This window comes from Leuresthes tenuis, unplaced genomic scaffold (genome assembly GCF_036924035.1).
Source record: "Leuresthes tenuis unplaced genomic scaffold, fLeuTen1.0.hap1 SCAF_5, whole genome shotgun sequence".
Lineage (NCBI taxonomy): Eukaryota > Metazoa > Chordata > Actinopteri > Atheriniformes > Atherinopsidae > Leuresthes > Leuresthes tenuis.
Genome location: NW_027325359.1, coordinates 20,197,710 through 20,223,966, shown reverse-complemented (window position 1 = coordinate 20,223,966; position 26,257 = coordinate 20,197,710). Strand labels below are relative to the sequence as shown.

The 26,257-nt window shown below is 39.5% G+C and overlaps 3 protein-coding genes across 5 annotated transcripts in view; 2 read left to right on the top strand and 1 right to left on the bottom strand.

Annotated features, from left to right (window-relative positions):
• The first annotated feature begins 1,711 nt into the window (after positions 1-1,711).
• LOC140307519 (carboxypeptidase A1-like) lies at positions 1,712-12,890 on the top strand. The gene is made up of 11 exons (XM_072386447.1): positions 1,712-1,815; positions 7,431-7,512; positions 7,601-7,735; positions 7,874-7,978; positions 8,341-8,442; positions 8,606-8,707; positions 8,804-8,914; positions 9,039-9,129; positions 11,310-11,509; positions 11,634-11,718; positions 12,378-12,890. The coding sequence occupies exons 1-11, from the start codon at positions 1,748-1,750 to the stop codon at positions 12,563-12,565; spliced, it is 1,269 nt and encodes a 422-aa protein (XP_072242548.1). The 5' UTR covers positions 1,712-1,747; the 3' UTR covers positions 12,566-12,890.
• Positions 12,891-13,060: 170 nt separating this feature from the next.
• cep41 (centrosomal protein 41) lies at positions 13,061-22,545 on the bottom strand. The gene is made up of 11 exons (XM_072386428.1): positions 22,481-22,545; positions 22,136-22,199; positions 21,979-22,026; positions 20,652-20,713; positions 19,356-19,416; positions 19,117-19,261; positions 17,552-17,718; positions 17,398-17,465; positions 17,191-17,305; positions 14,486-14,701; positions 13,061-14,192 (listed from the first exon to the last, which is right to left on the bottom strand). The coding sequence occupies exons 1-11, from the start codon at positions 22,535-22,537 to the stop codon at positions 14,077-14,079; spliced, it is 1,119 nt and encodes a 372-aa protein (XP_072242529.1). The 5' UTR covers positions 22,538-22,545; the 3' UTR covers positions 13,061-14,076.
• A 630-nt stretch (positions 22,546-23,175) lies between these two features.
• The window catches only part of poc1b (POC1 centriolar protein B), a 53,180-nt gene continuing 50,098 nt past the window's right edge, over positions 23,176-26,257 (top strand). For 2 of the 3 annotated variants that reach the window (XM_072386440.1, XM_072386439.1), the window contains exons 1-2: positions 23,179-23,381; positions 24,052-24,136. In XM_072386440.1, the coding sequence (XP_072242541.1) occupies positions 23,358-23,381; positions 24,052-24,136 (109 nt within the window). In that variant the 5' untranslated portion in view covers positions 23,179-23,357. Of the gene's footprint in view, positions 23,382-24,051; positions 24,137-26,257 lie in introns of all 3 variants that reach the window. The other variant, XM_072386441.1, reaches the window with a different exon arrangement.

The following is a 26,257-nucleotide window of genomic DNA, read 5'->3' as shown; positions in this document are numbered from 1 at the left end:
AAATGAACGAGGACCCGAGGAGTTGAGTGGTGAACGAATCATTTCTGTTTCCTGTCCTGCTGATTGAGCTTATGCAGCTGCCACCTGACATTTGGCGAGGGAGGGTACTGCATGAAAATGAATGAATCACTCACTGAGACGACTCGTTACTCCAGAGTCATATAAAAGATTAGTTAATATTGAACGAATCGTTCATGAACGACACATCACTATAAAGCAACAGGTCTGCCAGCAGCTGCAACATCAGTGTCACTGTGTAGAGTTGGAGTTTTACATAACCACAAACTTGATGCATATGCTCTGAGAAAGAGGTCCATGTCTCAAAATCAACACCTTCAGATTCAACTAATGTTTGCAGGTGACCAAACAGAGAAAAAGCTTTACAGAGGAAGATTTTATGATCAAACCTGTGTCAACATTTCAGAATGGTGGTGGTGACATTGTGGTTTTTGGGTGTTTTGTTGCCGCTGGTACTGCTAGATGGAGGACACTTGGACACAGCTGTGTGTCGCTACTATGCAAAAACGTCTAACAGATCAAAGCTGAGTGCAGTTGGAATGGCAGTCCCGAAGGTGCAAGGTGCAACTTGCAAAAGAGCATTCTTCCAAATCTTCAGTGTGATATACATATAGATACATATGCAAGTAGTCTCACAGATATGGTGGACATGAAAGTAACAACACAGCGAAAAAGGGTGTCAAACGCATTATGTGAAAGACTTATGCAACTGTTGCATCAGCTTTAACAGGCTACAAAAGTCACACATGGAGGAATGGATGGTGGCACTACACAGACAACTGACAAGCCAGGCAGCCATATTCCCAGTCACTGATGTTTTAAAGTAACTTTACTTTGAAATGCTTAGATGTTTGGTTGCTGTTTTACATTTTGCACCATATTTGGTTAAGGATAGGCATTTAAAGAAACTGATTAAGGTTAGGCATTGAAAACTAGATTCATATTCATCTGGTTGAATATGAAGCTTGCCGTTTCATGACTGTATCATGTTTTTCCATGAGACTTTGATGATGATTGATACATTTGACCTGTTGCCGTTTTTTTTAATACATGAATGCATAAACTGCATGTGGGGGTTGAACAAGGTTATCTATGAGCTACCCAGCACATAGCTATGACTTCATATGTAATTTAGAGACTTCAGACATAAGTGTCATTGTCTAATTCTACTGTGACCAGCAAGCAAGGGAAGGTTTCCTAGATATGGTTGTGTCCAACATAATTAATACAACAAAAACTACAGAGACCTGTACTCCCCGTTATTCTAACTGCATGATCTGTAAATGGCACTTTTTAAAATAATTATTTATCCTCATTCTTGGCTTATTCAACAACACGATTAAACGCAATTACTTGAATTAAATTAAATTTAGTTTATTTAGTCCCAAATCACAAAAAATGCCATCTCAAGGCTTATTTCATCATTCGCTGCTTTCAACCTGTGAGAATATGAATAAATATACATCAATATTGAAAGCGCAGTGGTCCTGCCCAACATGTGTATTACATTTAGTAATGAAGAAACAGCACATCTTAGAGAATTTTCCTTTTTTTTTTTTTTAACTGAAACCAACTTTAGTGTGTCAAAAACATGAACTGTAAGTGCATGGTGCAACTCTTGGTATGGCATGAACACATCTATGGTCCTGAGCAAGGTTTGAACACATGACCTGACATGCTCCTGCATAAAAGCCTGCGTTCAGTCTGGTCAGGTTCATACTGCCTGGCCATGATGAGGGGACTGCTTGCACTTCTTATCCTTTTTGTGGCCGTTCTCGGCAAGGAGACGTTTGATGGGTAAGCGGGTCTGCTCCTCTAACTGCTTTGCAGGATATAACTAATCTTGATCTGAGGCATTTTGTAAATGTTTGGAGAACTAGGTATAAAATGAGAAAGGTTTCAAGCACACAAAACAAACATTTGCTTTTGAAACAGCACAGATTTTCCAAAGTGCACCTCTATAACTTCTTGCCTCTGTAATATTTTTCCTGTGTTGTATAGTGCTGTGTACATAACTGAGAAAATAAAATGATCCATTATGGGTAAATTAAGTGTACTGACGCTCCAGGGGTGATGACTGAACAATTTAAATTTCAGACTGCTGAACTTGATGGCGTTGAGGCATCCTGGGTCTGACGGCTTTGCTTTGCGGTAAGACGTATTGCATCACTTCCTGTTGCTTTGTGTGTGTGCACTGTGACAGTTCTCGCTCTCCTTGAACTACTAATAATCACCTTATTTCTCCCTATAATTTACACATCTTGCATAGTTAACTCTATCCCATACTTGTTATATTCTAACGCTCACTCTTACAGATCTTTAGTCTTTATTTTTCACTTTTTAGCGGTGTATCTGGTTCTCTAGCTTAGCATGGCTACCAGTTCTCTTCCTCTATCTCCTGCTTTCACCTGCTCCGTGTGTCAGATGTTTAGTTACTCCTCTGCCTCCTTTAGTGGTAATGGTACATGTAACAAATGTAGTCTTTTTGTAGTTTTGGAGGCAAGGCTTTCTGAATTGGAAACTCGGCTCTGCACTGTTGAAAACCACCCGATAGCGAGCCAGGCCCCTTTAGTCAGTGCGGAGCCACCTAGCGTAGCTTGCTCTGTTAGTCGTCCCCGAGCAGATCCCGAGCAGCCGGGACTTAAGAGTGGCTGGGTGACTGTCAGGAAGAGGAGTCATAGTCCTAAAGTCAAGCCCGTGGTTCACCATCAACCTGTCCACGTTTCTAATAGATTTTCCCCACTCAGCGACACACCCGCTGAGGAGAAAACCCTGGTAATTGGCAGCTCTATAGTCAGAAACGTGGCATTAGAGACACCAGCGACCATAGTCAAATGCATTCCAGGGGCCAGAGCGGGCGACATAGAATCCTATTTAAAACTGCTGGCTAAGGATAAACGTAAATACGGTAAAATAGTTATTCACGTCGGCGGTAATGACACCCGGTTACGCCAATCGGAGGTCACTAAAATTAATGTTGCATCGGTGTGTAATTTTGCCAAAACAATGTCGGACTCCGTAGTTTTCTCTGGACCCCTGCCAAATCTGACCAGTGATGACATGTTTAGCCGCATGTCCTCATTCAATCGCTGGTTGTCTAGATGGTGTCCAGCAAACAACGTGGGCTACATAGATAATTGGCAATCTTTCTGGAGAAAACCTGGTCTGATGAGGAGAGACGGCATCCATCCCACTTTGGAAGGAGCGGCTCTCATTTCTAGAAATATGGACGAATTTATTAGTCATCCAAAAACATGACATCCCAGGGTTGAGACCAGGATGCAGAGTTGTAGTCTTACACACTTCTCTGCGGCTTCCCACCTGATGCTGCCCCCCCCTCAATCAAAAAACACAAAAGGAGCAAATCCTCTTGTGCAAAAAAAATTTAAAACAAAAACTTTAACTGAACAAAAACATCAAACTATTAAATGTGGTTTGCTGAATATTAGATCTCTCCCTTCGAAGTCTCTGTTAGTGAATGATTTGATTTGTGATCATCATATTGATATATTTTGTCTTACAGAAACCTGGCTGCAGCAGGAGGATCATGTTAGCATTAATGAATCAACTCCCTCTGACTATTTAAATGTTCATGTTCCTAGAACCACAGGTAGAGGAGGAGGAGTGGCAGCTATCTTCAGATCAGGGTTACTAATCAGTCCTAGACCCAAGATTAGTTTTAGCTCTTTTGAATCTCTGATTCTCAGTTTTTCCCACCCAAAGTGGAAATCACAAAAACCTCTTGTGTTTGTTGTTGTGTATCGTCCACCTGGCCCTTATTCTGAGTTTCTGTCTGAATTCTCAGAGTTTTTATCCCAGTTAGTGCTGAGTACAGATAAAGTCATTGTAGTGGGTGACTTTAATATTCATGTAGATGTTGAAAATGACAGCCTAAATATTAACTTTAATTCTATATTAGACTCTATTGGATTTTCTCAAAGTGTTCACAGACCTACTCACTGCCTTAATCATACCCTTGACCTTGTGCTGACTTATGGCATTGAGAGTGAACAGTTAACAGTGTTCCCTCATAACCCTGTCTTGTCTGACCATTTTTTAATAACTTTTGAATTTACATTACTTGACTACACGGTTTCTGAGAAGAATTCTACATATAGAAGGTGTCTGTCAGAGAATGCTGTAACCAGATTTAAAGAGTTGATTTCATCATCCTTTTCTTCACTGCCATGTGCTGATATGACACAGGATGGCTACCTAAATTTTACTCCAGTAGAACTTGACTCTCTTGTTGACAGCACTACAGCTTCAATGCGTACAACACTGGACAATGTTGCCCCTCTGAAAAGGAAGGTAATCAGTCAGAAGAGGTTGGCTCCTTGGTATAATTCACAGCTGCGTGCGTTAAAGCAGACTGCAAGAAAGCTGGAGAGACAGTGGCGTTCCTCTAATTTAGAAGAGTCTCAATTAGTCTGGAAAGATAGTTTAATAACGTATAAGAAAGCACTTCGTAAAGCTAGAACTGCGTATTATTCATTATTGATAGAAGAGAATAAGAATAATCCCAGGTTTCTTTTCAGCACTGTTGCCAGACTGACAAAGACTCCGAGCTCTGTTGAGCCATGTATTCCTTTAACTCTCAGCAGTGATGATTTCATGAGATTCTTCATCAATAAAATTGTTTCTATCAGAGAGAAGATTAATGGAATCCTTCCCATTATTATCACTGATGTATCATCAAGTAGAGCAGCTTTAGAAGTATCTTTCGAACCTGAATTGTATTTAGACAGCTTCTGTCCAGTTGATCTTTCTGAGCTAACAACAGCAATAGTCTCTTCTAAACCATCAACTTGTATGTTAGACCCAATCCCAACCAGACTGTTCAAGGAGGTTTTCCCCTTAATTGACACTTCCATATTGGATTTGATCAATCGGTCTTTGTTGATAGGATATGTACCTCAGACTTTTAAGGTTGCTGTAATTAAACCTTTACTTAAAAAACCTACTCTTGATTCAGAAGTGTTGGCTAATTATCGACCTATATCCAATCTCCCTTTTTTGTCCAAAGTTCTTGAAAAAATAGTTGCAGTTCAACTTTGTGATCATTTACATAGAAATAATCTGTTTGAAGAGTTTCAGTCAGGATTCAGAGTGCATCATAGCACAGAAACGGCACTGGTGAAAGTTACCAATGATCTCCTGTTAGCTTCTGATAGCGGACTTGTTTCTGTGCTTGTCCTGTTGGATCTCAGTGCTGCATTTGATACGATCGATCACAGCATTCTGTTACAGAGACTTGAACATGTTATTGGGATTAAAGGAACTGCATTAGGCTGGTTTAAGTCATATTTATCTGATAGATTCCAGTTTGTTCTTGTAAATGAGGAATCTTCCTCACACGTTGGAGTAAGTCATGGAGTTCCTCAGGGTTCTGTGCTTGGACCGATTCTTTTTACTTTATACATGCTTCCATTAGGTAACATTATCAGACAGCATGGCATAAATTTCCATTGTTATGCTGATGATACTCAGCTGTACTTATCTATGAAACCAGATGAAACCTACAGGTTGGTCAGGCTACAAGCCTGTCTTAAAGACATAAAGACCTGGATGACTCAGAACTGTCTGCTTTTAAATTCAGACAAAACTGAAGTTGTTCTCTTTGGACCTGAGCGCTTCAGGGAGAAATTGTCTAGTTATATAGTTACTCTAGATGGTATTTCCTTGGCTTCTAGTTCTACAGTGAGGAACCTTGGAGTTATTTTTGACCAGAATTTATCATTTGACGCACATATAAAACTGGTTTCTAGGACTGCCTTCTTTCACCTTCGTAATATTGCCAAAATCAGGAACATCCTGTCTCAAGGTGATGCAGAGAAACTAGTTCATGCATTTGTTACTTCAAGATTGGACTACTGTAATTCCTTATTATTGGGCTGTCCCACATATTCTCTGAAAAGCCTCCAGCTGATCCAAAATGCTGCAGCCAGAGTTCTGATGAGAACTAACAGGAGAGATCATGTTTCTCCAGTTTTAGCTTCTCTTCATTGGCTCCCTGTTAAATTCAGAATAGAATTTAAGATTCTTCTCCTCACATATAAAGCTCTTACTGACCGAACTCCATCATATCTTAAAGATCTCATTGTACAATATTTTCCTAACAGAGCACTTCGCTCCCAAACTGCAGGTTTACTTGTTGTTCCCAGAGTTTCTAAAAGTAGAACGGGAGGTAGAGCCTTCAGTTATCAGGCCCCTCTCTTGTGGAATAAGCTGCCAGTAAATGTCCGGGAAGCAGACACCCTTTCCACTTTTAAGATTAGGCTTAAAACTTTTCTTTTCGATAAAGCTTATAGTTAGGGATGGCTCAGGTAATCCTGAAACATCCCATAGTTAAGCTGCTATAGGCTTAGACTGCTGGGGGACCTCATCTGTCACACCTTTCCTCACTTTGCTCTCTTTTTCCCCCTGTTTAATTTCAAAATTGATTTTATGTACATGTGACATTATTGTGGTTATTAACCTATGTTTCCCTGTTCCAACAGATATCCTTTGAATGGCGTTATGGTGTTTTTCCCCCCTCTTTTCCCTCTTTTCTGTCTTCTCAAACCCCAGCTGGTCGAGGCGGATGGCCACCCTTCCTGAGTCTGGTTCTGCCAGAGGTTTCTTCCTGTTAAAAGGGAGTCGTTCCTTTCCACAGTTGCCACAGGCACGCTCAGGACGGGAGATTGGACTGAAGACACATTTCGGTGCAATCTGTTGGTTTCCTTAGCTAGGATATTAATTTTTTTAATTAGCTCTATATGAATTAATTGGATTATGATTACAATGAATTGAATTCCAATTGGCTTGAATTGGACTATATTACTTAAGTGCCTTGAGATGACAATTGTTGTAATCTGGCGCTATATAAATAAAATTGAATTGAATATATCTGCTTCTAATTGCCTCAGTAAAATGGTGAGGTGAGCTCGGTTTGAGTATGGCACTCTCAGTCTTTTCCTCTCACCCATCTTCAAAAAATCCCTGATTAATTGCTGTTGATATATTTTATAAGATTTTCAAAAAGATGGGATTTTATGAAAGAATGTACTGATGTGCCAACACATTTGTTAATTCAATAGGACACTTAATTATTTCATGTGCCTGATTATTTTGTGAGTGGTTTCTAAAGTTTTTCAGGCATTCCAGATTTGATGTTTTCTCTTGCTGCCCCAACAAGTAAAAGTTCTTACATGCAGATGGAAGGCACCCACATATTTATACCAAAATGCCTGGGAAGTCAGACTGACCAAAAAGATAAAGCAAGCAAAAAAAAACAAAAAACACCACAATATGTTTTCTCTTTCCCTGTGAAACTTCTGCAGAGGTAGAAACCACCAACTTTGAGTAATCTTACTTCACCTCTTGTGTGCCAACTTCTTGTTGAGTAACAGATTATGGTTGTCTTTTTTCAGGGACCAGGTGCTTCGGATTGTTGCAAAGGATGAGGTTCAGCTGTCCCTTGTAAAAAACTTGGAGGATATTACGAAATTTAGGGTTGTTAACAATTTGAAATAAATTTCGAAAAAAGAAATGTGCAAATTTGACAAAGACTCAACTGTGTGAAACATTTTTGTTCTTTCAGTTGGACTTCTGGAGGGGGGTGAAGGATGTGTCCACCCCTGTGGATGTCAGAGTTCCCTTTCACAGCCTGCAGTCTGTCAAAAGTTACCTGGAGAGTCTGGACATCCATTACTCCATTATGATAGAAGACTTGCAGGTACAGTATGAGACCTGGGGCCAGCCTGGCACATCAAGTCCAAGCTTTCCTATTGAGTTCCTACTGGTGTTTGCATTCCTTCTTGTACAATTTGTGTTTTGGGTCTCTGAGACATTACTCAATCAGGGTGTTCTGCAGGTGCTGCTGGATGATGAGCAGAAGGAGATGAGGTCCGCAGCTCATGTCGCTGAGCCCAGCAACACCGACAGCTTTGACTACTCCAGGTACCATGGCCTCAGTGAGGTTAGTGCACACCTTGAAGGAATCTCACTTTTGATAGCTTTTTTGTTAAATCTGTGACTTTGATGAATAGAAATGATGATCTGGCCACAATAATACACTATTAGAATTTGAATATTTACAACAGTGTTGGACTATTCTACTGTCTAGACTGTGTCTGATAATACCAAAACTTTTAAATCACTTGTATTTACTGTGTTTTGGGGGAAACAAATAAATTGAACATATAGTTAAAAAAAAGTGCAACGGACAAATATGCCTTAGGTTGCTAGTTTACAAGAAATTTGTGACATCCAAAGATTTGATAATAAATCTTGCATTGCTAATAAATGCATATTCCAAGCTAAATTTTATCTATGCTTCAGATCTACAGGTTCCAGAACATGCTTGTGGCTGAGAACCAAGTTCTAGTCAGCAAGATAGTCATCGGTAGGAGCTACCAGGGCCGTCCCCTCAATGTGCTCAAGGTAAAAGAGAGTCCAGAAAAAGTCAAGTCTGAATGGTGACACCTGCTCTTACAAAACAAAACGGCCCTAAATGTAATGAATTAAAAATGTTAACAGGCCAAAAACATATTTACCAACTGTGTGTATTGGAGTTTGACTGCTCTGTTCCCTTCCTGTGTCTTAGTTCAGCACTGGTGGAACAAATCGTCCTGCCATCTGGATTGACACTGGAATCCACTCCAGGGAGTGGGTCACTCAGGCTAGCGGCACCTGGTTTGCCAAGAAGGTGTTTGGATATGTTTCACTTTCGTTTTCTGTCTCTTCCACCTCTGACCACTAACCTGCTGGACTTGTACAATGTCTTTTGTATTTCTGTCATTAGCTTGTGACTGATTATGGACGTGATCCTGCCCTGACCACTATCCTTGACAAGATGGACATCTTCTTAGAGATTGTGACCAACCCCGATGGATACTACTACACCCACACCTCTGTGAGGCAGTCATGGCGATACATTTCTACTAAGCTGTAGCGCTCTAAATTTTGATATCATGTCTCTTGTTGAGCAACCTGAAAACTGGATAGTAACCTTTACAGAGGTAATTTGACCTTTCCAGAACCGTCTGTGGCGTAAGACCAGGAAGCCCAACCCTGGCTCCAGGTGTGTTGGGGTGGATCCCAACAGAAATTGGAATGCTGGTTTTGGAGGTAATGTCTTTCTTTCTGCACAGGACATGTAAAAAGAAAGGTACTGTAAGAAAGCTCCATAGCCACTGTCTTGAATGATAATAACCAAAAGATGGCACAAAAGATCTGGATTCAAAATCGTGGTCATGGTGGCTTTAACCATGGTACTTTGTTTTGTAGAAAAAGTCATGAGGAAAATATAAACTATGACACAAATATCAAAGGGTTTGTCTGTACTTTACACCTTTCTACATTTGACAACTAAACAATAATGATCAGTCTATAAGATAAGAAGTGGAATTATGTACTAAAGCAGTGAAGTAAAATATACATTTTACTTTTAGATTAAAAGTGGTGGTGGTTAGCACCATTGCGTCACAGCAAGAGGGTTCCAGGTTTGAGTGCCGGCTGGGATGGAGTGGAGAGTAGTCTATGTCTGCGTGTATGCGTTGGTTCCCCCCAGGGACTCCGACTTCCTCCCACTACCCAAAAAACATGCATGTTAGGTTAAATGGTTACTCTAAATTGTCCCTAGGGCTGGGTGTGAGTGTGCAAGGTTTGTGTCTAGGACTGGTGTCCTGCCCAGGGTGTACCCTGCCTCTTGCCCAATGGCAGCTGGGAAAGGCTCCAGCTCCATCCCCCACAACCCTAAAATTGAATCAAGTAGGTATAGAAGATGGATGGATGAATCTAGCTGCTGTTTTTCCTTTGTTTCTCCTTCTTACGCATAGATCAACCTTGTTATTCTGTGGAACTTTGTGCCTTTTTAATCAGTTTTAGACCATAGATTGTGTTTGTACATAGTATTAACAAAAGAAAAAAAAAACACCCCAACAAGCTTAGTAGCTCAGTAGGAAACAATATTTTGCTAAATTTGCAAGAACTTTGAAAGTTCCTCCATGTGCAAAAATCAGACATTTATTCTTTCTCTAATGATGACTAACCCTGGAAAAGAGGAACAAGAGTTCCCTGTTCTGCAGAATATATATAAGTTAATTGGAGTTCCCAACCTCAGAATTCTGCATTAAACAGCACAAATCAGATCAGACCAGATCAGATTACAGCCCACATTGATGCTTCCAAGGTCCCTCATGCATGGGTGGGCCAAGAAGGTCCACAAACACCCTTTTGTGAAAAGCAACTAATCCCTCAATTTATGAACTACATACACCTACTCAATGTTAAATAATAGAATATGCATTCAAGTAGCTTAGAAACACATAGAAACAGAACATTTATGCATTATAACTGGCCACATTTTGTTACAGAAGTGAGACATAAGTTAATCATATGGGATTCTTTTTTTTGCTTCAATTACCCATGCTGACACTGAAAAACCTGCATGCTTAACTGGCAAGACACGAGCAGCAAACACAGTAGAATCATGGAGGACTGCATTAGATGCCCTGGACTCGGTGCTAATCCAAACAAAAACCCAGCTGAGATAGTTTAGTTTGAGCAGAGGAAAAGCAGCCAACAAATTTTAAACATGTGTGGGAACACCTTCAAGACTGTTGGAAAAGTGACTGCCTCTAAGTGACTGCCTCCTGAAGCTGGTTAGATAAAGGAAGTGTTCAAATACAGATAATGAAGAGTGTTTGACCCACATCTGTGATATGGCCCATGTAGTTTTAAATTATGGTACTGACTCTGGTTACGTATCTCTGCCTAAACTCAGCCACATATGCTTCAGGTTTGGCCCAAATAATTTTCTGGCAAAGTGTCAAACCCACTTATGAAATTTGTGCCACACCTGACCCATATAACACATGCTATCATGCAAGTTAGGCTCATGACTTTGGACCACATCTACATATGGTCCAGCACATAAGACTGGTCAGTAGCCTAACTGAGCCATAAATGCCAAAAGTAACCTGCAGAAGGCCCTAATGAGTCTACATTTTGGTATGCAAAAGATGGCTACTTAAAGGAATCCATAATAAATCTTATTCATACTTTAGGTGCTTTCCAAAACATGCCAAATGTTATTTCACAGTATCGTTTTTCACTTTGTAAAAAAATCATGAGATAGTGTAAAACAATATTGCTGTGTCATACAATGGTTACATGCTGTCTATTGTTCCTTTACTGTTAATAGAACAAAACATGTCAATATTTTGTTTATTGTGTTTTAGTGCATTTATTTGATTACAGTAATTTTTCATCCTTCAAGTCATTCTGACACTGTTATCACCATGTAGGACCTGGTTCCAGCAACAACCCCTGCTCAGAGACCTACCATGGTCCCAGGGCTCACTCGGAGTCAGAAGTCAAGTCCATTGTGGATTTTGTGAAGTCCCATGGCAACATCAAGGCCTTCATCTCCATCCATGCATACTCTCAGATGCTTTTGTACCCTTATGGCTACACCACAAGACCTGCCAAAGACCAGGCTGAGCTGGTATGAAAACCCCTCTATGATTTATTCTAATGTGCCAAACCAAAAACGAGTTGCCTATAATGTTAGAAATGTAAGAATATGTAACAGCAGTGTGAATACGTGATATGGTGCTCTCTTCCTGCAGCACAAAGTGGCTCAGAAAGCTATCACTGATCTGGCCTCCATGTATGGCACTCGCTACAGATTCGGCAGCATCATCAACACTATCTGTGAGTTTCTGAAACACTGGTTAACTGTAGAGACTGGTTCCATTTTGAAAACCTTCCCATTTTAAGTATGATTACTTTCATTATTAATCTATAAGCAACATGGACAGTGCAAACAGCACGGCTGGTCAAAGCTGGAAGTTTTACAAAAGACAGTTGCAAAAAAGTTGGGACACTGTATAAAATGAAAATTAAAAACAATTCTCTGTTTCAACAAGACTATCCTGGACTATTACAACAGTGTGGCTTTGTATCAGAGGAGTCCAGGTGCGGGACTGACTTGCTTGCAGTTCAGGCTTTTCAACAATTGAAAACGTTTGGTGCATTATGAAACACAGCATATGATAAAGAAGACCCAAGGCAGTTGAGAATTCTATATCAACATTTGTTGTTTTCTGTGTTCTAATTTGACTGAAACACTGGTTCATTCAATCATTGCATTGTGTTTTTGTTTAGATTTTAATCAGCCTCAGTACTTCTTTGGAATAGGGGTTGTACTTATATTCTATCAGTTGTGGAAATCGTTGGTGTTGCTGAACTCTTCATACATGGGGGCTGTGGCCAAACAGAAACTAGTTTGGGGTACAATTTCCAGGTGATGAACATGAATTTTGAACTAAAGTGTTTTATTCTTACATTATTATCACTTATTTTTGTTGTAGACCAAGCAAGTGGTGGCACTATTGACTGGACGTACAACCAGGGCATCAAGTACTCATACACCTTTGAGCTGAGGGATACTGGCCGCTTCGGCTTCATCCTGCCTGCCAGTCAAATCATCCCCACTGCCCAGGAGACTTGGCTGGCTCTGATGGCCATCATGGATCACACTTTGAAGAACCCATACTAGTATTGCCGTCCTTATAGATGAGCCCTGATAGCATTTATGCAGTAGCGTGTATGTAAAAGAGAAAATCCCAACAGCTTGCAGATGTCATTTACAAAGAATAATGTTTTGGTAATATTGGTCACTGAATAGTGGACTAGTTGACTATAAAATAATCAAGATTTTACCAGCCTTCTTTCATTTTTTTCTTGAGCTCTCTGGTTCATGCCGATGCAACTGAAGCTTTCACTGCAATAGAATGTAAATGTAAATTGTTCAGAAATGGCCTCAAAACAAACATTGATTCTGCATTTGGGCTTACTTTCTGTCAAATAAATCACAGCACGATGATAAGTCATGTTGTTCATATGAAGTTGTATTTACCTTGGAAGAACTTGATCTTTTTTTGGTAATATTTCCTGTGCAAAATGTAATTGAAAGAGGGTGTACTTTCTTTTTCATGACTTTAATCACTTTTGCCATTGATTCAAAAGTGTCTACTCAGGAAAAAACTTCTGATCAAGCAAACAGCTCTTTATTTGACATTAATAATTTACAAACTAATTCATGCAACCACTTTGTAACTGTGAATTAAGACTGATGGTGGAAAAACACTCAAAATGGCTGTAGAGAAGTCCCCGTTTTATCAAATTCACTTCACAGAAGGCAGACCAAACACAAGCAACAAGCCACCAAAATGCCATCAAAAGGCCACAACTTAGAAATTCTATTCTTGAAACGCATTTGTTGTTACAGTCTTCACAAAATTCTCTCTTTCCAAACGTGATACTGATTTTGTGCTTTGCACATCTATCTTTAGAAAGGCTTCACTCAGTCAGTGTTATCATCTTACATGTGCATTATTTCTTACACACAGACTTCAAAAGCAATTGCAACAATTGTACAAAAAGGCTGCTGGTGGACCATAATGACAGTATGGATCAACTCTTCTACACTTTACAAAATGGACCAGGCTCTATAACAATATTAATAAACTTCATATGATAGAGATTCACAGCATATTCTACAACCATTTAAACATTCAATGACTCCGTTTCTGAAAATTGTGTCAAATAATCAACAGAAAACCTATGTAGGCTCATTCACTGGTCAAAATTGGTGGATAGTGTTACAAGAAGTATTCAGCTGAGTGCAAAAACAGCCATCACTACTCAGGCACTGTGCAAAAGGTCAAATGTACTTAAAACAACAACAAAAAAAGCATCCAATACTACTCAAATAACATTTCTGTTCTGTTTCTATGTTTACTCACAAATGCCACTTTAATCTTGGTTTCCAGACGTCAATATTCTGTTAAGGTTTAAAAATATTATTTGCTGCTGTCATTATGTGAAGCAAATAGTGGAAGATGGTACAGAAAACAAGAAAGCCTCCAGAAGCAATAGTCAAGTTGTTATGGGTTTTCTTGTCTACTTCTGGCAGTATTTTGGATACTGCAGCTTGAGATCATTACACAAATGAAAAATGGACTTTGTGATGGAGGTATGTTTGTTGTTTGAGGATGAAGGATGGGGTCATTTCCAGGGTCTACTGCTCTGAACCCTGGAGCTGTCTCTGCCAGTGGAGGAGCTCTGACGACTGGAGGTTTTGGACTGCGCGCTGCTGGCTGACATGCGGCTGGACAAGCGACCTGCAGTAAACACACAGGGCAAAAAGAACACGTGAGTGCAGATTCCTTAGTGCAAAAGAGAGCTGTAAGCTCTTCAGATTTTGATTTTTAACTTCAAACTGAATTTTATGAAGCAACTGGTGCTAATCTTAGGATTTGAATCAGAAGAGTCCCATTTTGTACACACAGAAATCCATAATGGGATTTTAATTTGATGTAGAACAACTAACACTTGAAATTAAGGTCTCTTTTTTTAGCCTAATTTAATGATTATTTTAAATGGACCATATGGTTTCTGACTGTGAAACTCTTACTGTTCGAGTTACTGGGGATGAGAATCTCCTCCAGCTGGTCCTGGATCTTTGCCAGCTCATCTGATGTAAACCGCCACCTTTTCTCTGCTGCCTGTCCTGGGTGCTGTGGTACCAAACATTTCCTCTCCTTCGATGATTTGGGAGACGACAGGCAGGAGGCAGGGATGGAGCCTGTTGTCATCCCACTTGGAAATTTCTGAGCGATTACCTTGAGACCTGAGGAGGCCAGATAAAGACTCTTTTGATACAAGGAACAGAACTGGCTTTAATTATTTCAAATTGTATTAGTTTAATACTCATACTAAATTATCTACATTAAAACAGAAAAGAGAGATGCAGAATGCAAGAGTTAACTAAAGTGGAATTTGTGTTAGAAATTAGAGCTGTTAGTAAGTTAAATTCATGTTGTATTACTGGTCAAAGCATGGTTAAATGAACAGTCCCACTTCCTCCAAGGGCCCACCATGCAAATCCAAAAATCAGAAATTGCTTTATACTCTTTGAACCAGTGAGTTAGTTTTCATCTAAGTAAATCCAGCAAATTATATCACATGTCTCAAGCTAAGGCTAACACCAACTACGCTCTACGCCTCACACTGAAAAGCAGTGCATCGATCTCCAAAAAATTGACAGTGCTGTTCCAGTTATCCGAACTATTGGAAACTATTACGTACTGTTTCCAAAAGCTATGGCTCCTAGTAGTGTGTGTCTTTCCTGTGGCCTGGCACATACCCAAGAAGCTAAATTGTTTTTAACTGTGTGGTTAGAGTGACCGAATGATATCATAACACTGCCTAAACTAGGTGTTTATTTCCACTTCTGATACCCTAAACATGGCAAACGACTTTTAGATAGCAGTTATCATGGAACGTTTGCTTTCTATCTAGTAAGGCCTGATTGTGGGTAATCTTACTGCATGCTGTTGTCTCAAAATCTTACATTTGCATAAAATTGAATCAGAATACAAAGTAGAGAAAAAAATATTATGATTAATTTTCCTTTAACTGCAATTTCATTACCTGTCTGATCAAACCTTAACCACTTGACAACGCTGTTTTAATTACAATCAGTTTTAGTGTATCCCTTTTCTACAGGAGCTGCTTTGAAAGTATTTCCCCCCCAATAACCAAATTATGCGAAGTAAATTTTCATATACATGTCCCAAAGCCACAATTTATCGATGAAACTGAAAAAGACATACCATTTCTCCAGCGAGAACACATTTTATCATTTAAATATTTCAATTTAACATCTGTGTGGAGTTTGCATGTTCTCCCCGTGTATGCGTGGGTTCTCTCTGGATTACCTTGGCTTCCTCCCACCGCCCAAAAACATGCATGTTAGGGTGATTGGTGACTCTAAATTGTCCCTATGAGTGAGTGTGAGCGTGAATGGTTGCTTGTCTCGTTTGTCTCTGTGTGACCCTGTGATGGACTGGCGACCTGTCCAGGGTGCACACTGCCTCTCTCAATGACAGCTGGGAAAGGCTCCAGTCCCCACGCAACCCTAAAATTGTATTAAGCGTGTATAGAAAATGGATGGATGCATTGACTTTCATATTCAGTTTGAAAACGTTTAAAGGGGAACTCCGGTATTTTTAAACCTAGACCTTATTTCTAGCATGAAATACGTTTATCTACTCACCGAGAAATGTTTGGTGAAAGTCGACGTCCTTCGGAAGATATTTAGATTACTCGAGATCCGCGTATATCCATATAACAGGAGAGAACAGGGCATTGACAATACAGCCTCTAAATAAGGCATTATATGTCTTTATTTCACCAATACTTTAAGACGAATGAATGAATGAATGCGTACTATTGCTCTGTTAGCTCACAGCTGCCGTGTTGTTGTCATTGGCGGGCTTATTGAGGGCTTTCTACACACTTGTCTACTGGGATGACGTCATTGACGTGCGCTGCTGCAGCACAGCTCATTTACTCCAACTTCACACGTAGTTTTCTACTGATCGTTTTGTGCGACATGGCAGGATATTTATCCGATTTTGACGACGTGGACGACAACTTTGAGTACGATGGACGTCCTTATCTGAGTGAATGAGCTGTGCAGCAGGGGCGGGCGTTGATGACGTCATCCCTGTAGACGAGTGTGTAGAAAGCCCTCTGTAAGCCCCCCGATAGCCACCAATAACAACAACATTGCAGCTATTGACTAACAGTGCAATAGTACGTGTTCATTCATTCATTAATTCGTCTTAAAGTATTGGTGAAATAAAGACAGATAATGCCTTATTTAGAGGCTGCATTGCCTAAATATCTTCCGAAGTATGCCAACTTTCACCAAATTGCTCTGGGTGAGTAGATGAACGTATTTCATGCCAGAAATAAGGTCTAGGTTAAAAAATACCAGAGTTCCCCTTTAAATTGTAATTGCCTTTAAAAGACCTTTAATGAACACATGATAAACCATATATGCAAAATTTTCTTAACTTATAGCTTCATTAAGTTGTGCATTGTGATGGCTAATGATTTTGAGACCAGCACTGGTTTTGGTTGAAGAGCAGCTTATTTTACATAGAAAAAAAAAAAAAGGTCAGTGTCATCCAAACAGAATTTTGGGTGACTGAGTCTTCTGCTCCAACCTGTCTCTGCATCATTGTAGTGTTGAGAGGTTTGGCGTGGTCATATCTTGAATCATGATACAACACTTTCATTGGAATAAGACACCAAGGACATTAAACTTACCTCCGCAGAGCATAAAAAGATTCTCAAATCCCCGTTCGCACATGGTGGTAGCCGCCTGGCTGGCTATTCTCTCATCTTCATCATACACGATGATGATCTTTCCTGGTGTGTTTTTCTGCACAGTTTGTGGGTTAAGATGGGCAGTGCGATTTCTTAACATGACATAATGACAAGTAAATGTTTTCTGTAGTTTGTGATAAAGGATACATATTCCAGCACTTCTTTGGTATAAGGGTTCATCGTCCGAGACAGCATGGTGATGGGGAAACTGTGCGCTGTAGAAAAAGAGAGAAGATTAAAAAAAATGTATTTTTCTGTCATAAAAAGTTTGAAAAACCACTTTCATGTTCTTGCCACCCACCGCTGATGATGTGGTAGCTGTCATACTGATCGCGGTCCCTCACGTCCAGCAGCAGGTAGGGGCAGTCGGGGTAGGGCCTGTCAGCTGGTGTTGGGGCAGACACCAATTTTTTTGCCATTTTCTGATTGTTCTTGTCTAAGTTTAGCTCCCCCACTCCACTGATTACACTGTGGGGGATCAAAGGTCAGAAGCTAATCAGTCTAATTTTTTCTCTGTTTACATTTGAAAAAACAAGGACTTGAAAACCTTGACTTGAAATCATTTTCAAATTTTCTTCCTTCCTCAAAGTTATGAGGCTCCACTGTGTGACCACTGTGGTTGCACACCTTAATTGGAAGACATGGTCAACCTAACATTTAACAGGTTTGTTTGCGATGGTGTTACTGCATTCTGGTGAAGTTTATGTAAGTGCTCTGCCACAGTGTTAACCCAAGATCTGTTAGAGTTTGTGAAGCTGTCAAGAGATTATCTCATTTCGGAGGGGTTCGTGGCTCATGGGACTGTTAAATTTGAGGTCAAATTGTTAATTTGTGATGCATCCGTAGCTCTGTTTTGCTGGTTTGAAAGTCAATTGTTCTAGTGTTCTAGGTTTGAATAGCTCAGAACAGTTTTGAAATTTAACAGTGACCAACTGTGGCATTCATTGAGTTTCAGTGTGTGTCTGAAAGTAGGTGTATAATGAGCTCTCAGGTCTCCTGCACATGGTCAGGAGTTAAAAGTTAAAGCGACAAAAAAACCCAAAACAGTGCCGCATCTTACAGCTGGGAGCTACTGTGTGTGTGTTCTCAACCTCTGTACATGCAGACAGCTCTTCCTCCTGAAAGGTGCATCGAGACCCAGCGAGATTTAACAATAACAACATGACAGTTACAACAAGGAACATTTGTGAGCTAATTCCTGTTAACACTAGATGACAAAGACAAAAAATGAATCAGAGAAGACATGGTGAGAGGTGGTGGCTCTTTCAGAAGCTTTCTTCTCTGTCTCTTATTTACTAAAGCTGTAAAAACTTGCCGTCTTTCACTTGTTGCCTTTCAAATGGAAACTATGACAAAAAGCCGCACTACACATTGGGTGTGGGAGGGAGCCTTACAACACAGCAGAACTGTGCAGCTTTTTGTGCTTTGGTGCTGTCCTTGTGGGACAATTAATCTTCAACAGTAAATGAATAACTGTGACAGCCCTTATTGATACACATATTTAGATTAGCTCTAAACTGTTTCTAATAACCAAGTGTAAAGATTAGTTTAAACTGGTTTAAAATACAAAGCTGTTTTTTGTAAAACATTTTGTCAGCCAATAAATAAATGTTTTTTGGTAAATGGTAGTCTCTCATCTCTTCATACTATGAATAGTGTCACGGTAAGTTTGACAAATTACTTTAAGATGAATCAATAAATAAATAGATAAACAGATAAATAAATAAAGCTACATAAAAACATAGAAGACTCCAAACTTTTTCAGTCAGTTGGTGGAAACTGCCCACAAGTCAGCAGCATTAAGTATTATCTTGTGTTGTGTACAGTGTTCAGAAATGCTTCACAGGCTGCTGTGCTGTTACGTACCTCAGAAGTGTCGACCTGGCAGTGTGGCAGATGTCCTTGTTGTCTCCTACATCCTGACTGTGTGACCGGGGCGACGTTAGGGGGGAGCCGTTGGTGCGTTCAGACAGACAGTCCAGGTCTGCATCAGACACCACTGACAGACTGTCTGCGAAGTAGCAAAAGGACGTTAAAGTACAGCAGCACAATTACTGTTAGAAACCCATACTACAGAAATATGCCTGATATGCTAACTTGTATACCTTGTGAATCACCATCAATCTCACTTTCATGCAGGTCTGAAACGGAGGCCACCTGGAGTATCTGGTGTGGAAAAATAATAAGAAATAAATTAAGAAAAACTGCAGCCAAAGGAGATGCAAACGTTCAAATGAAAGAATTATACACCCAGGGGCCTGTATTAAGAAGCAGATTCAACACACAAAGGGTGTCTGTAGGGGATCTGGCTTATCTAACCCTAACAGTGGAGACCTCACTAAGCAACACCGTGACACTGGTTATCAACTCAGTAACTCAACTGAGGTTTTTAGACTGGATATTTGTTGGCTCATGTAAGACGGGTGGAGTTGGCAGCAGCTGACCAATCTCAAACTATAATAAGAGCACACTGAAAAAACAACACAGCTGCAGCAGCCAAATAAAGAAAGCTGAGAAAAAAGAAAAAGCAAAAGCAAACCACCAGTCATTAGATTTTGTTTTTGTAAATGTCTAAGTTTACTTTTTGTCATCAAGGCTCTAAAATGTTGTTGTTTTTCAAACACTGAATAAGATATTCGTAGATATTTGAACCTAAATACATCATTTGAAGCAAATTTTCCAATTTAATACACTCTGTCAATGTATGATAGAAAAAATGTAAGGAAATCTTTGATATTCAGCATTGGCTCTGATAAATAAAAAAGTGATTAACAGCAGTGCCAAACCTTTCAAAGTAAACAGGAACATTTTTAAGAGTAATTAGTCTGTTTTAGGCTGCACTCCGTTTGGCTGTCACAATTCTTGTAAAGATGCTTCTAAGTAAAAGTCAACCAGTATAATCAGTCCCTGACTTCAGTCGGAGTCGGACAGACATTCAATCACTCAACGCACCAAAGTCCATTTTATTTTTTGTCATTTTCTAAGAGAAGCGATTGCTTTGGAGGCGGTGCTTTTACATATGTTGATCTGGAAACCTAACCTGCTCCAAAGCAGCTTAGAAACCAGCATAAGATGCCATGGTGATACACCCCGGTAAAAAGTAAACCAGCTTTGTGATACTGAAGATCCAGAGCTGATCTTCGTAATCTTGCTTCGTAGTAAAGGCCCCTGGAGTCTGTGAATGAGGATAAACCATGCCAAACAAATTCAAAGCCATCTGTGAACAGCTAATCATTCAAGCGGTAAATCAATTATTAATCATCGCACATGGATTGAGTTTTCTCACTGTATTAATTCCTTCACCTCCATAAATAAAGACCAAAACTTGTCTCTGCACATTCCTTCAACTACAGTTCAACACAAAGGTTGCATTCTGCAGAGACATCAACACTGATTCTTACCAGTTGTGCAAAAGTTGTGACTTTTAACCGCTTGAAGATTTCATCTTTTCGATACCTGTAGTCTTGAAAGATAAAAGAAAAACATATCAATCTGAGAAACTCTGCAGTAGTGAACCAAAGTGTCCCGAGGTCATCCAGTACTTTTACATTGCCTGCTGCAGCCGAGTCAAAACGCTTGTCTCAAACTCTAATCATGATGGAACACGGAGATCATAAAAGCTTAGAATATTGTGCGCTTAAGTATCACATGCAACTCACCTGAGTCTTGCAGGTACTGTTTCACCTCAACCTGCTCTAATGCCTCACTAAACTGCAATCCCACCTTGCTGGATCCCATCGTACCTTATCGCTGGAGCTGCTGCCACCAGTCTGCTGAGACTCTTTTTATCCATGCTGCTCTGTCAGTGTAACTTCAATACATCCCAATCTGACAAAGACCCCTGTTAGGACCTGTAGCTTGAGTCTACTCTAACCGAGCATTTTTTGTGGGCAGCAGTACAAGCCACCATTGGAAGAATGAAAGAGACGGTATCATTTATCCCTGAGAAATCGGAGAATGCTAACTGCCTACAAAGAACTTATTTAACGGGGAAATATCAGTGGGTTAGAACGACTCTGCTTTACTGTGGCTCAATATACAAGCAGAAAGGAAAGAGAGACCCATGGATCCTTGGGAAAACATTTCAAGTGCCAAGCTGGCAAATTTAACTTTAACTGTATTACAAATAAGTCCCATGTGCTTCCCTGTAAAAACAAAAGACACTTAGAGAGAACTAGTTCGCAGATTGGATCATGTGTGAGTTACATACTGTGCTGCCAAACTGAACTACTTGATCCACCCGTTTGTATCTTCACAGAACAAAAAAGTGTTTGTAATTTGCCAATAGACTACAATAGTTTAAGGGTTCCAGCAGTGTAGGGTAGCGTTTTAGTTGGATGGTGGATAAAGTCTCTGTTCTGTACTTACGGAGTAAAAACAGTGGTCACTATAAAGTGTTATTTAGGCAGACACAATATGTGTTTTCTCTCTAAAAAACTCATATCAGTGGTGCCTGCTGAATACCAAAAAGGGGAATCATAAATATTGCATGCTGTAAGTAAGCTACCAACATTATGAACCCGTTTCGGTGATGATTCATGCTCAATTCCTGCTGATTTACTTTTGAAGCGAATACAAAGAAATATGGATTTCATAACATGGTGAAAAAAAAGGTATTGAAAAAAAAAAGAAGAGGAACCTCGAAAAATCAAAGTTTGTCTATAAAAACTGATGCACAGGCACAACATGCTTATATAGACAATTAGCTTTCTTGCCAAAGTTACTCACTTTTTCTAATCTCCTCCAGTTTTTCCATATACTTCGTTAGGCTGCATCCTAGACATGACAGTAACATCATATGTAGTAGAAGAAAGAAGAGCTTTTAATGTTTTTGAGACAAATAAGTTACACGCATATGAATCTTGACAGTATACGGTCTATGCACCTGTGTCTAGCCTTGTTTTGACGTGGTCATACTTGGCATTTCTCGGTATCCTCTTCTTCATGTACTGCGGAAAAAAACCCCAACTGTTTTCGTATAGCTATAGAACCAATAATTAGGACCTTTGAAAAAAACAGTAATTATAATTTCTAACGTTATCGCTTTTGAGAATGCACTGTCGTTGATATGGTAACTTAACAGCTAACTAGTTAGCATGCTAAGATAGCTATATTAGCTTTTCCTGGCCCATACTATGTTTGCAAGAGGAGACACTAATTTAATGACTGTGCAGCACTGCCTGATCGCAGGTGAATAAAATAAGCAATGTTGTTATTTTTCTAACTTTACCTCGACACTTCCGATGCTCTGGTTCAGCGACATATTTTCAAACCAAACATTGAACATTAGTTTACACTTTTAATAATGACAACGCTGATTCGTCAATTGCCCTTCTACAGCCCAATCAGAGAAGGTGATACTGCACTAGCTACAAAGCAGTTTGACTGGCGAGTTGCTTAGCAGCGGGAGACGCTTCAGCTCTTCACGTGCAGCATTCAGGCAATATCTTTTTGCGAACTTTTATAATTTGTACAATTTTGTGTATTCTTTAGATTTGACACGTTTTGTAATTTTTATAGGCACTCATTAAGTTAAGTTTTTGGATGAACATCTTCCAATGATTTGGAAATATTTAGTATTGCCAAGATATAGTAATCACAGTGGCTTTTAACTAATCAGTGTATATAATTTTTCAAGCCCTTATTCCGCAGCCAACTAGAAAAATAGAATATTCTATATTCTTGATTTATAATCCAAATACAAGTATTTGTTTGTGATATTCTGATATTGATGTTGTAAGTTTATTAGTTTTTAGCTCTAATGTTCAAATGTACCACTTTCACATATGTCGCGAATGCAGCATTTATCGGTATGTCACAAGTGGTCTGTTTTTTTTATTTATTTATTTTTTACTGCGGGCTTGATCAAGGTGTAATTAAAACTGTCTATCTGAACACAAAAAATACATATCCCACGTACCAAATTCACAACATTCTGAAAGTGTTTAGGTTGCCAAAGGAGAACGCTGAAAAAAGAACACTTCCTTATCTGAGTTCGACAAGTCACGTCTGAAACAGTTGCCAAAGGCGCACTGTTGACAGTCATGGAAGTGCAGAGCAGCGGGTCTGTTCAAATTTCCTCCAGACAAGAGTAGCTCTCTCAACAAATGACCACAATGGCGTCTGTTTTGGTAAGTATATTTGTTTGACAATGTTCATGACGACAAATGAACAACAAGATGCAAGTCCTTATAACTCACGCACGTTCAAGTGGTAGCGGAGTCGGACTCAAGTTCGCTAGCTGAGTCTCTGCTAAGAGGATTTTCTGATTGGGGTTGTAAAAACATCTTGAGGATTTTAAGTCGCTGCAATACCGCTTGCGAATGAATTTCTTAAACTCACCAAGTTTTTACCCAGTGTAATGTATCTAATGTAAGGAATAACATTTAGTCAGTTCGGGTTCTAAAATGTATTTCTTCATCTGTCACCCATCACTCTATCTTTAGCTGCATTAGAGTTGAGTCTTTAGAAACCATTTGTAATTAAGTAAAAGGGGGTGAAAACGTTTTTTAAGTGTTCCCTCAACAAGGCTGAACAACCAATAAGTTTGTGTCAGAAAAAGGGACATTTTATTGTTTGGGGAGAATATATTTTGAGGAAACTCAGGTCCAGTTTGAACTGTTAGAACCACTGCTTTTATATTCTGCACTGCATGTGCAAAATTAAAAAAAAAACTGCCTCCATTATCCCCCTTCAAACTTTTTTTTCAAACAAAAGCTTTTTTGAGAGGAAATTATGGTTGTGGCACAGCTGCTGAGAAACTGCAGAATTTCCTTCTCTGACTGTGCATCATCCTTACAGGAGGATCCCACTCTGGAGAGACACTTTAAGGGTCATAAAGATGCCGTCACCTGTGCTGACTTCAGTCCAAACCGAAAACAGCTGGGTAAGTCAGTAAGATTTAAGATAGTAAGATTGTAAGATTTTCGTATTAATTTTGCTGAATGTTACGCATAATCTTATGTTATTCTTTTTAGCTCCCAAAACTCTAAAGTATTTTGTATAGACCGATTTCTTTAAGTTCTTCAATAATATTCTCACAACAATTCATAAGCAGCAGTATACATTGTATTCATTGTGGGTTTTTTTTTGAGAGTACCTTATTGAAGTATCCATTGCCATTTTTCCTGTCTTGATGCCTTACAACTTGGAATCAAATTAATCCGGGGGAGGTCTGTATGATTGGATCAACATGCCTACCACTTTGAAGTTACAAAGTAAGAATAAGAGAAAAAAACAAGTAGTAAACATCCAATCCACTTTGATATGGGGCTATATCACTATATTTTATCAAGAGCATAGTTTTTCAATTCCTTGTTTTCACACTTAAATATTGCACTGCCCTCACACTCGAAAAGTCCCTGCTTGAATGCAAATATGTTCTGCTTGAGCTCCAAACTCTGCTCCATTTCTCGAATTTAGTGTTGTGCTTGCAAATCTCCTGCTCTCCTGCACTCAAGCTCGAGCTCTTCTCCTTTACACTCCTTCTGTGCTCTCACAAAACTTTTGCGCTTGGATTTTTGTTTCTGCATGGTCTTCCCTTGTTGTGAGAGGTGCCTGTTAGAATTTCTCCAGCCAGTAGAATGCCAGATCTGACACTGACGAAGTAAATCGTCGCTGCCTCTTCCTGGGTGTGCTTGTTTTACTTAACAGAGTGCTCTCTTAAAATGTTTAAAATGTTTTTAAGCTGTCATGACCTTGAGAAAGCCATCCATGCCCTAATAAGTTCAAGGTTAGACTACTGCAATGCACTTCATGTTGGCGTCTCCCAGACCTCTCTTAGTCGCCTTCAGCTTGTGCAAAATGCTGCTGTCTGTCTTTTAACCAACACTTAACAGACGTTTGCATATCACTCCTGTTCTTAACTCCCTTCATTGGCTTCCTGTCCTTTATAGAATTGATTTTAAACTTTTAATGCTTGTTTTTGAAGCTCTTAATGGCCTCGCCCCATCGTATTTATCTGGACTTTTAACTGTCCGTAATCCTAGTAGAGCTCTGAGGTCAACAAATCAACTTTTGCTGGAAGTGCTCAGGTCAAAATACAAACACTGGGGTGACCGAGGCCTTTTCGTTGTTGCCCCCAGGCTATGGAATAAGCTCCCCGCCGTGATGAATCTTATTTCTGCTGCCAGAGGAAGTGACTTGGTAACTCACAGAGAAAGTACTCATTAGAGACCAGCTGATAACATGATATGTAAAAAAGAAATTACTTACATACATTGCATATATACATACATACATGTTAAATATAAAGATAAGGAAGATATGAATATTTCTAGAGGCTTGTTAAATGTGTAGTAGAATTATCATAGAGTACTTGGAGCGTTGAATAATTGTGATGTGAGAACTGGTTACACTCTGTTCATCAAATGCACCAATTTTTCAATTTATTTATTTATATAGATTATACAGCATGCAATTGACCAATATTTCCAATATTTTAATCCTACATATTTTCATGCAAGCAGGGACTTTTTGAGTGTGAGGGCAGAGTTTTGAGAGAGAGCGGGTGTAAAAACAAGGAATCGTGCTCACAAATCGAAAAACTATACTCGTGATTAAAAATAGTGATATACCTCTATACCTTTGCCACAAACTGTGACCTGGAAAGGACTCCGTAGGAGAGAAAGGACAGGAGTGGGATCACCTGCAGAGAGGTTACACGTCATGTGACGGCTCGTGATCATAGTCCTGTGCAGCTTTTTAATTACCCCATTTTTATTAAAATATGAAATGAATATGCAGCTAAACTTTTGGATGCTGGCATGATGGAAAAATATATGAAGAGGAGAAAAGCTTGGGCGAAGTGTGGGTTGAACTTCAGAAACTCAATGATTTTCAAAACTTTTACATTCAAATGAAATGTTTTGAAAAAGTGCTCAAGACTACTTTAACACCTGATTTTCCAGTTTCATGCACAAACCTGAATTTGCCTGCAGTAACTATCTAAACTTGCAGCATGTATGTGTAATTCCTGACAGAACTGTGTCTAATCACCCTTCTTTTG

Bases quoted from the DNA above. Each gene is read 5' to 3' on its own strand.
- cep41 (XM_072386428.1), bottom strand. From the start codon at position 22,537: ATGTTCAATGTTTGGTTTGAAAATATGTCGCTGAACCAGAGCATCGGA. The intron at 17,719-19,116 runs GTACGTAACAGC...GATCCCCCACAG, and splicing joins GCCAGGTCGACACTTCTGAG to TGTAATCAGTGGAGTGGGGG. The intron at 17,466-17,551 runs GTGGGTGGCAAG...CTTTTTCTACAG, and splicing joins CAGCTACCACATCATCAGCG to CGCACAGTTTCCCCATCACC.
- LOC140307519 (XM_072386447.1), top strand. From the start codon at position 1,748: ATGATGAGGGGACTGCTTGCACTTCTTATCCTTTTTGTGGCCGTTCTC. The intron at 1,816-7,430 runs GTAAGCGGGTCT...GTCTTTTTTCAG, and splicing joins GGCAAGGAGACGTTTGATGG to GGACCAGGTGCTTCGGATTG. The intron at 9,130-11,309 runs GTAATGTCTTTC...ATCACCATGTAG, and splicing joins TTGGAATGCTGGTTTTGGAG to GACCTGGTTCCAGCAACAAC.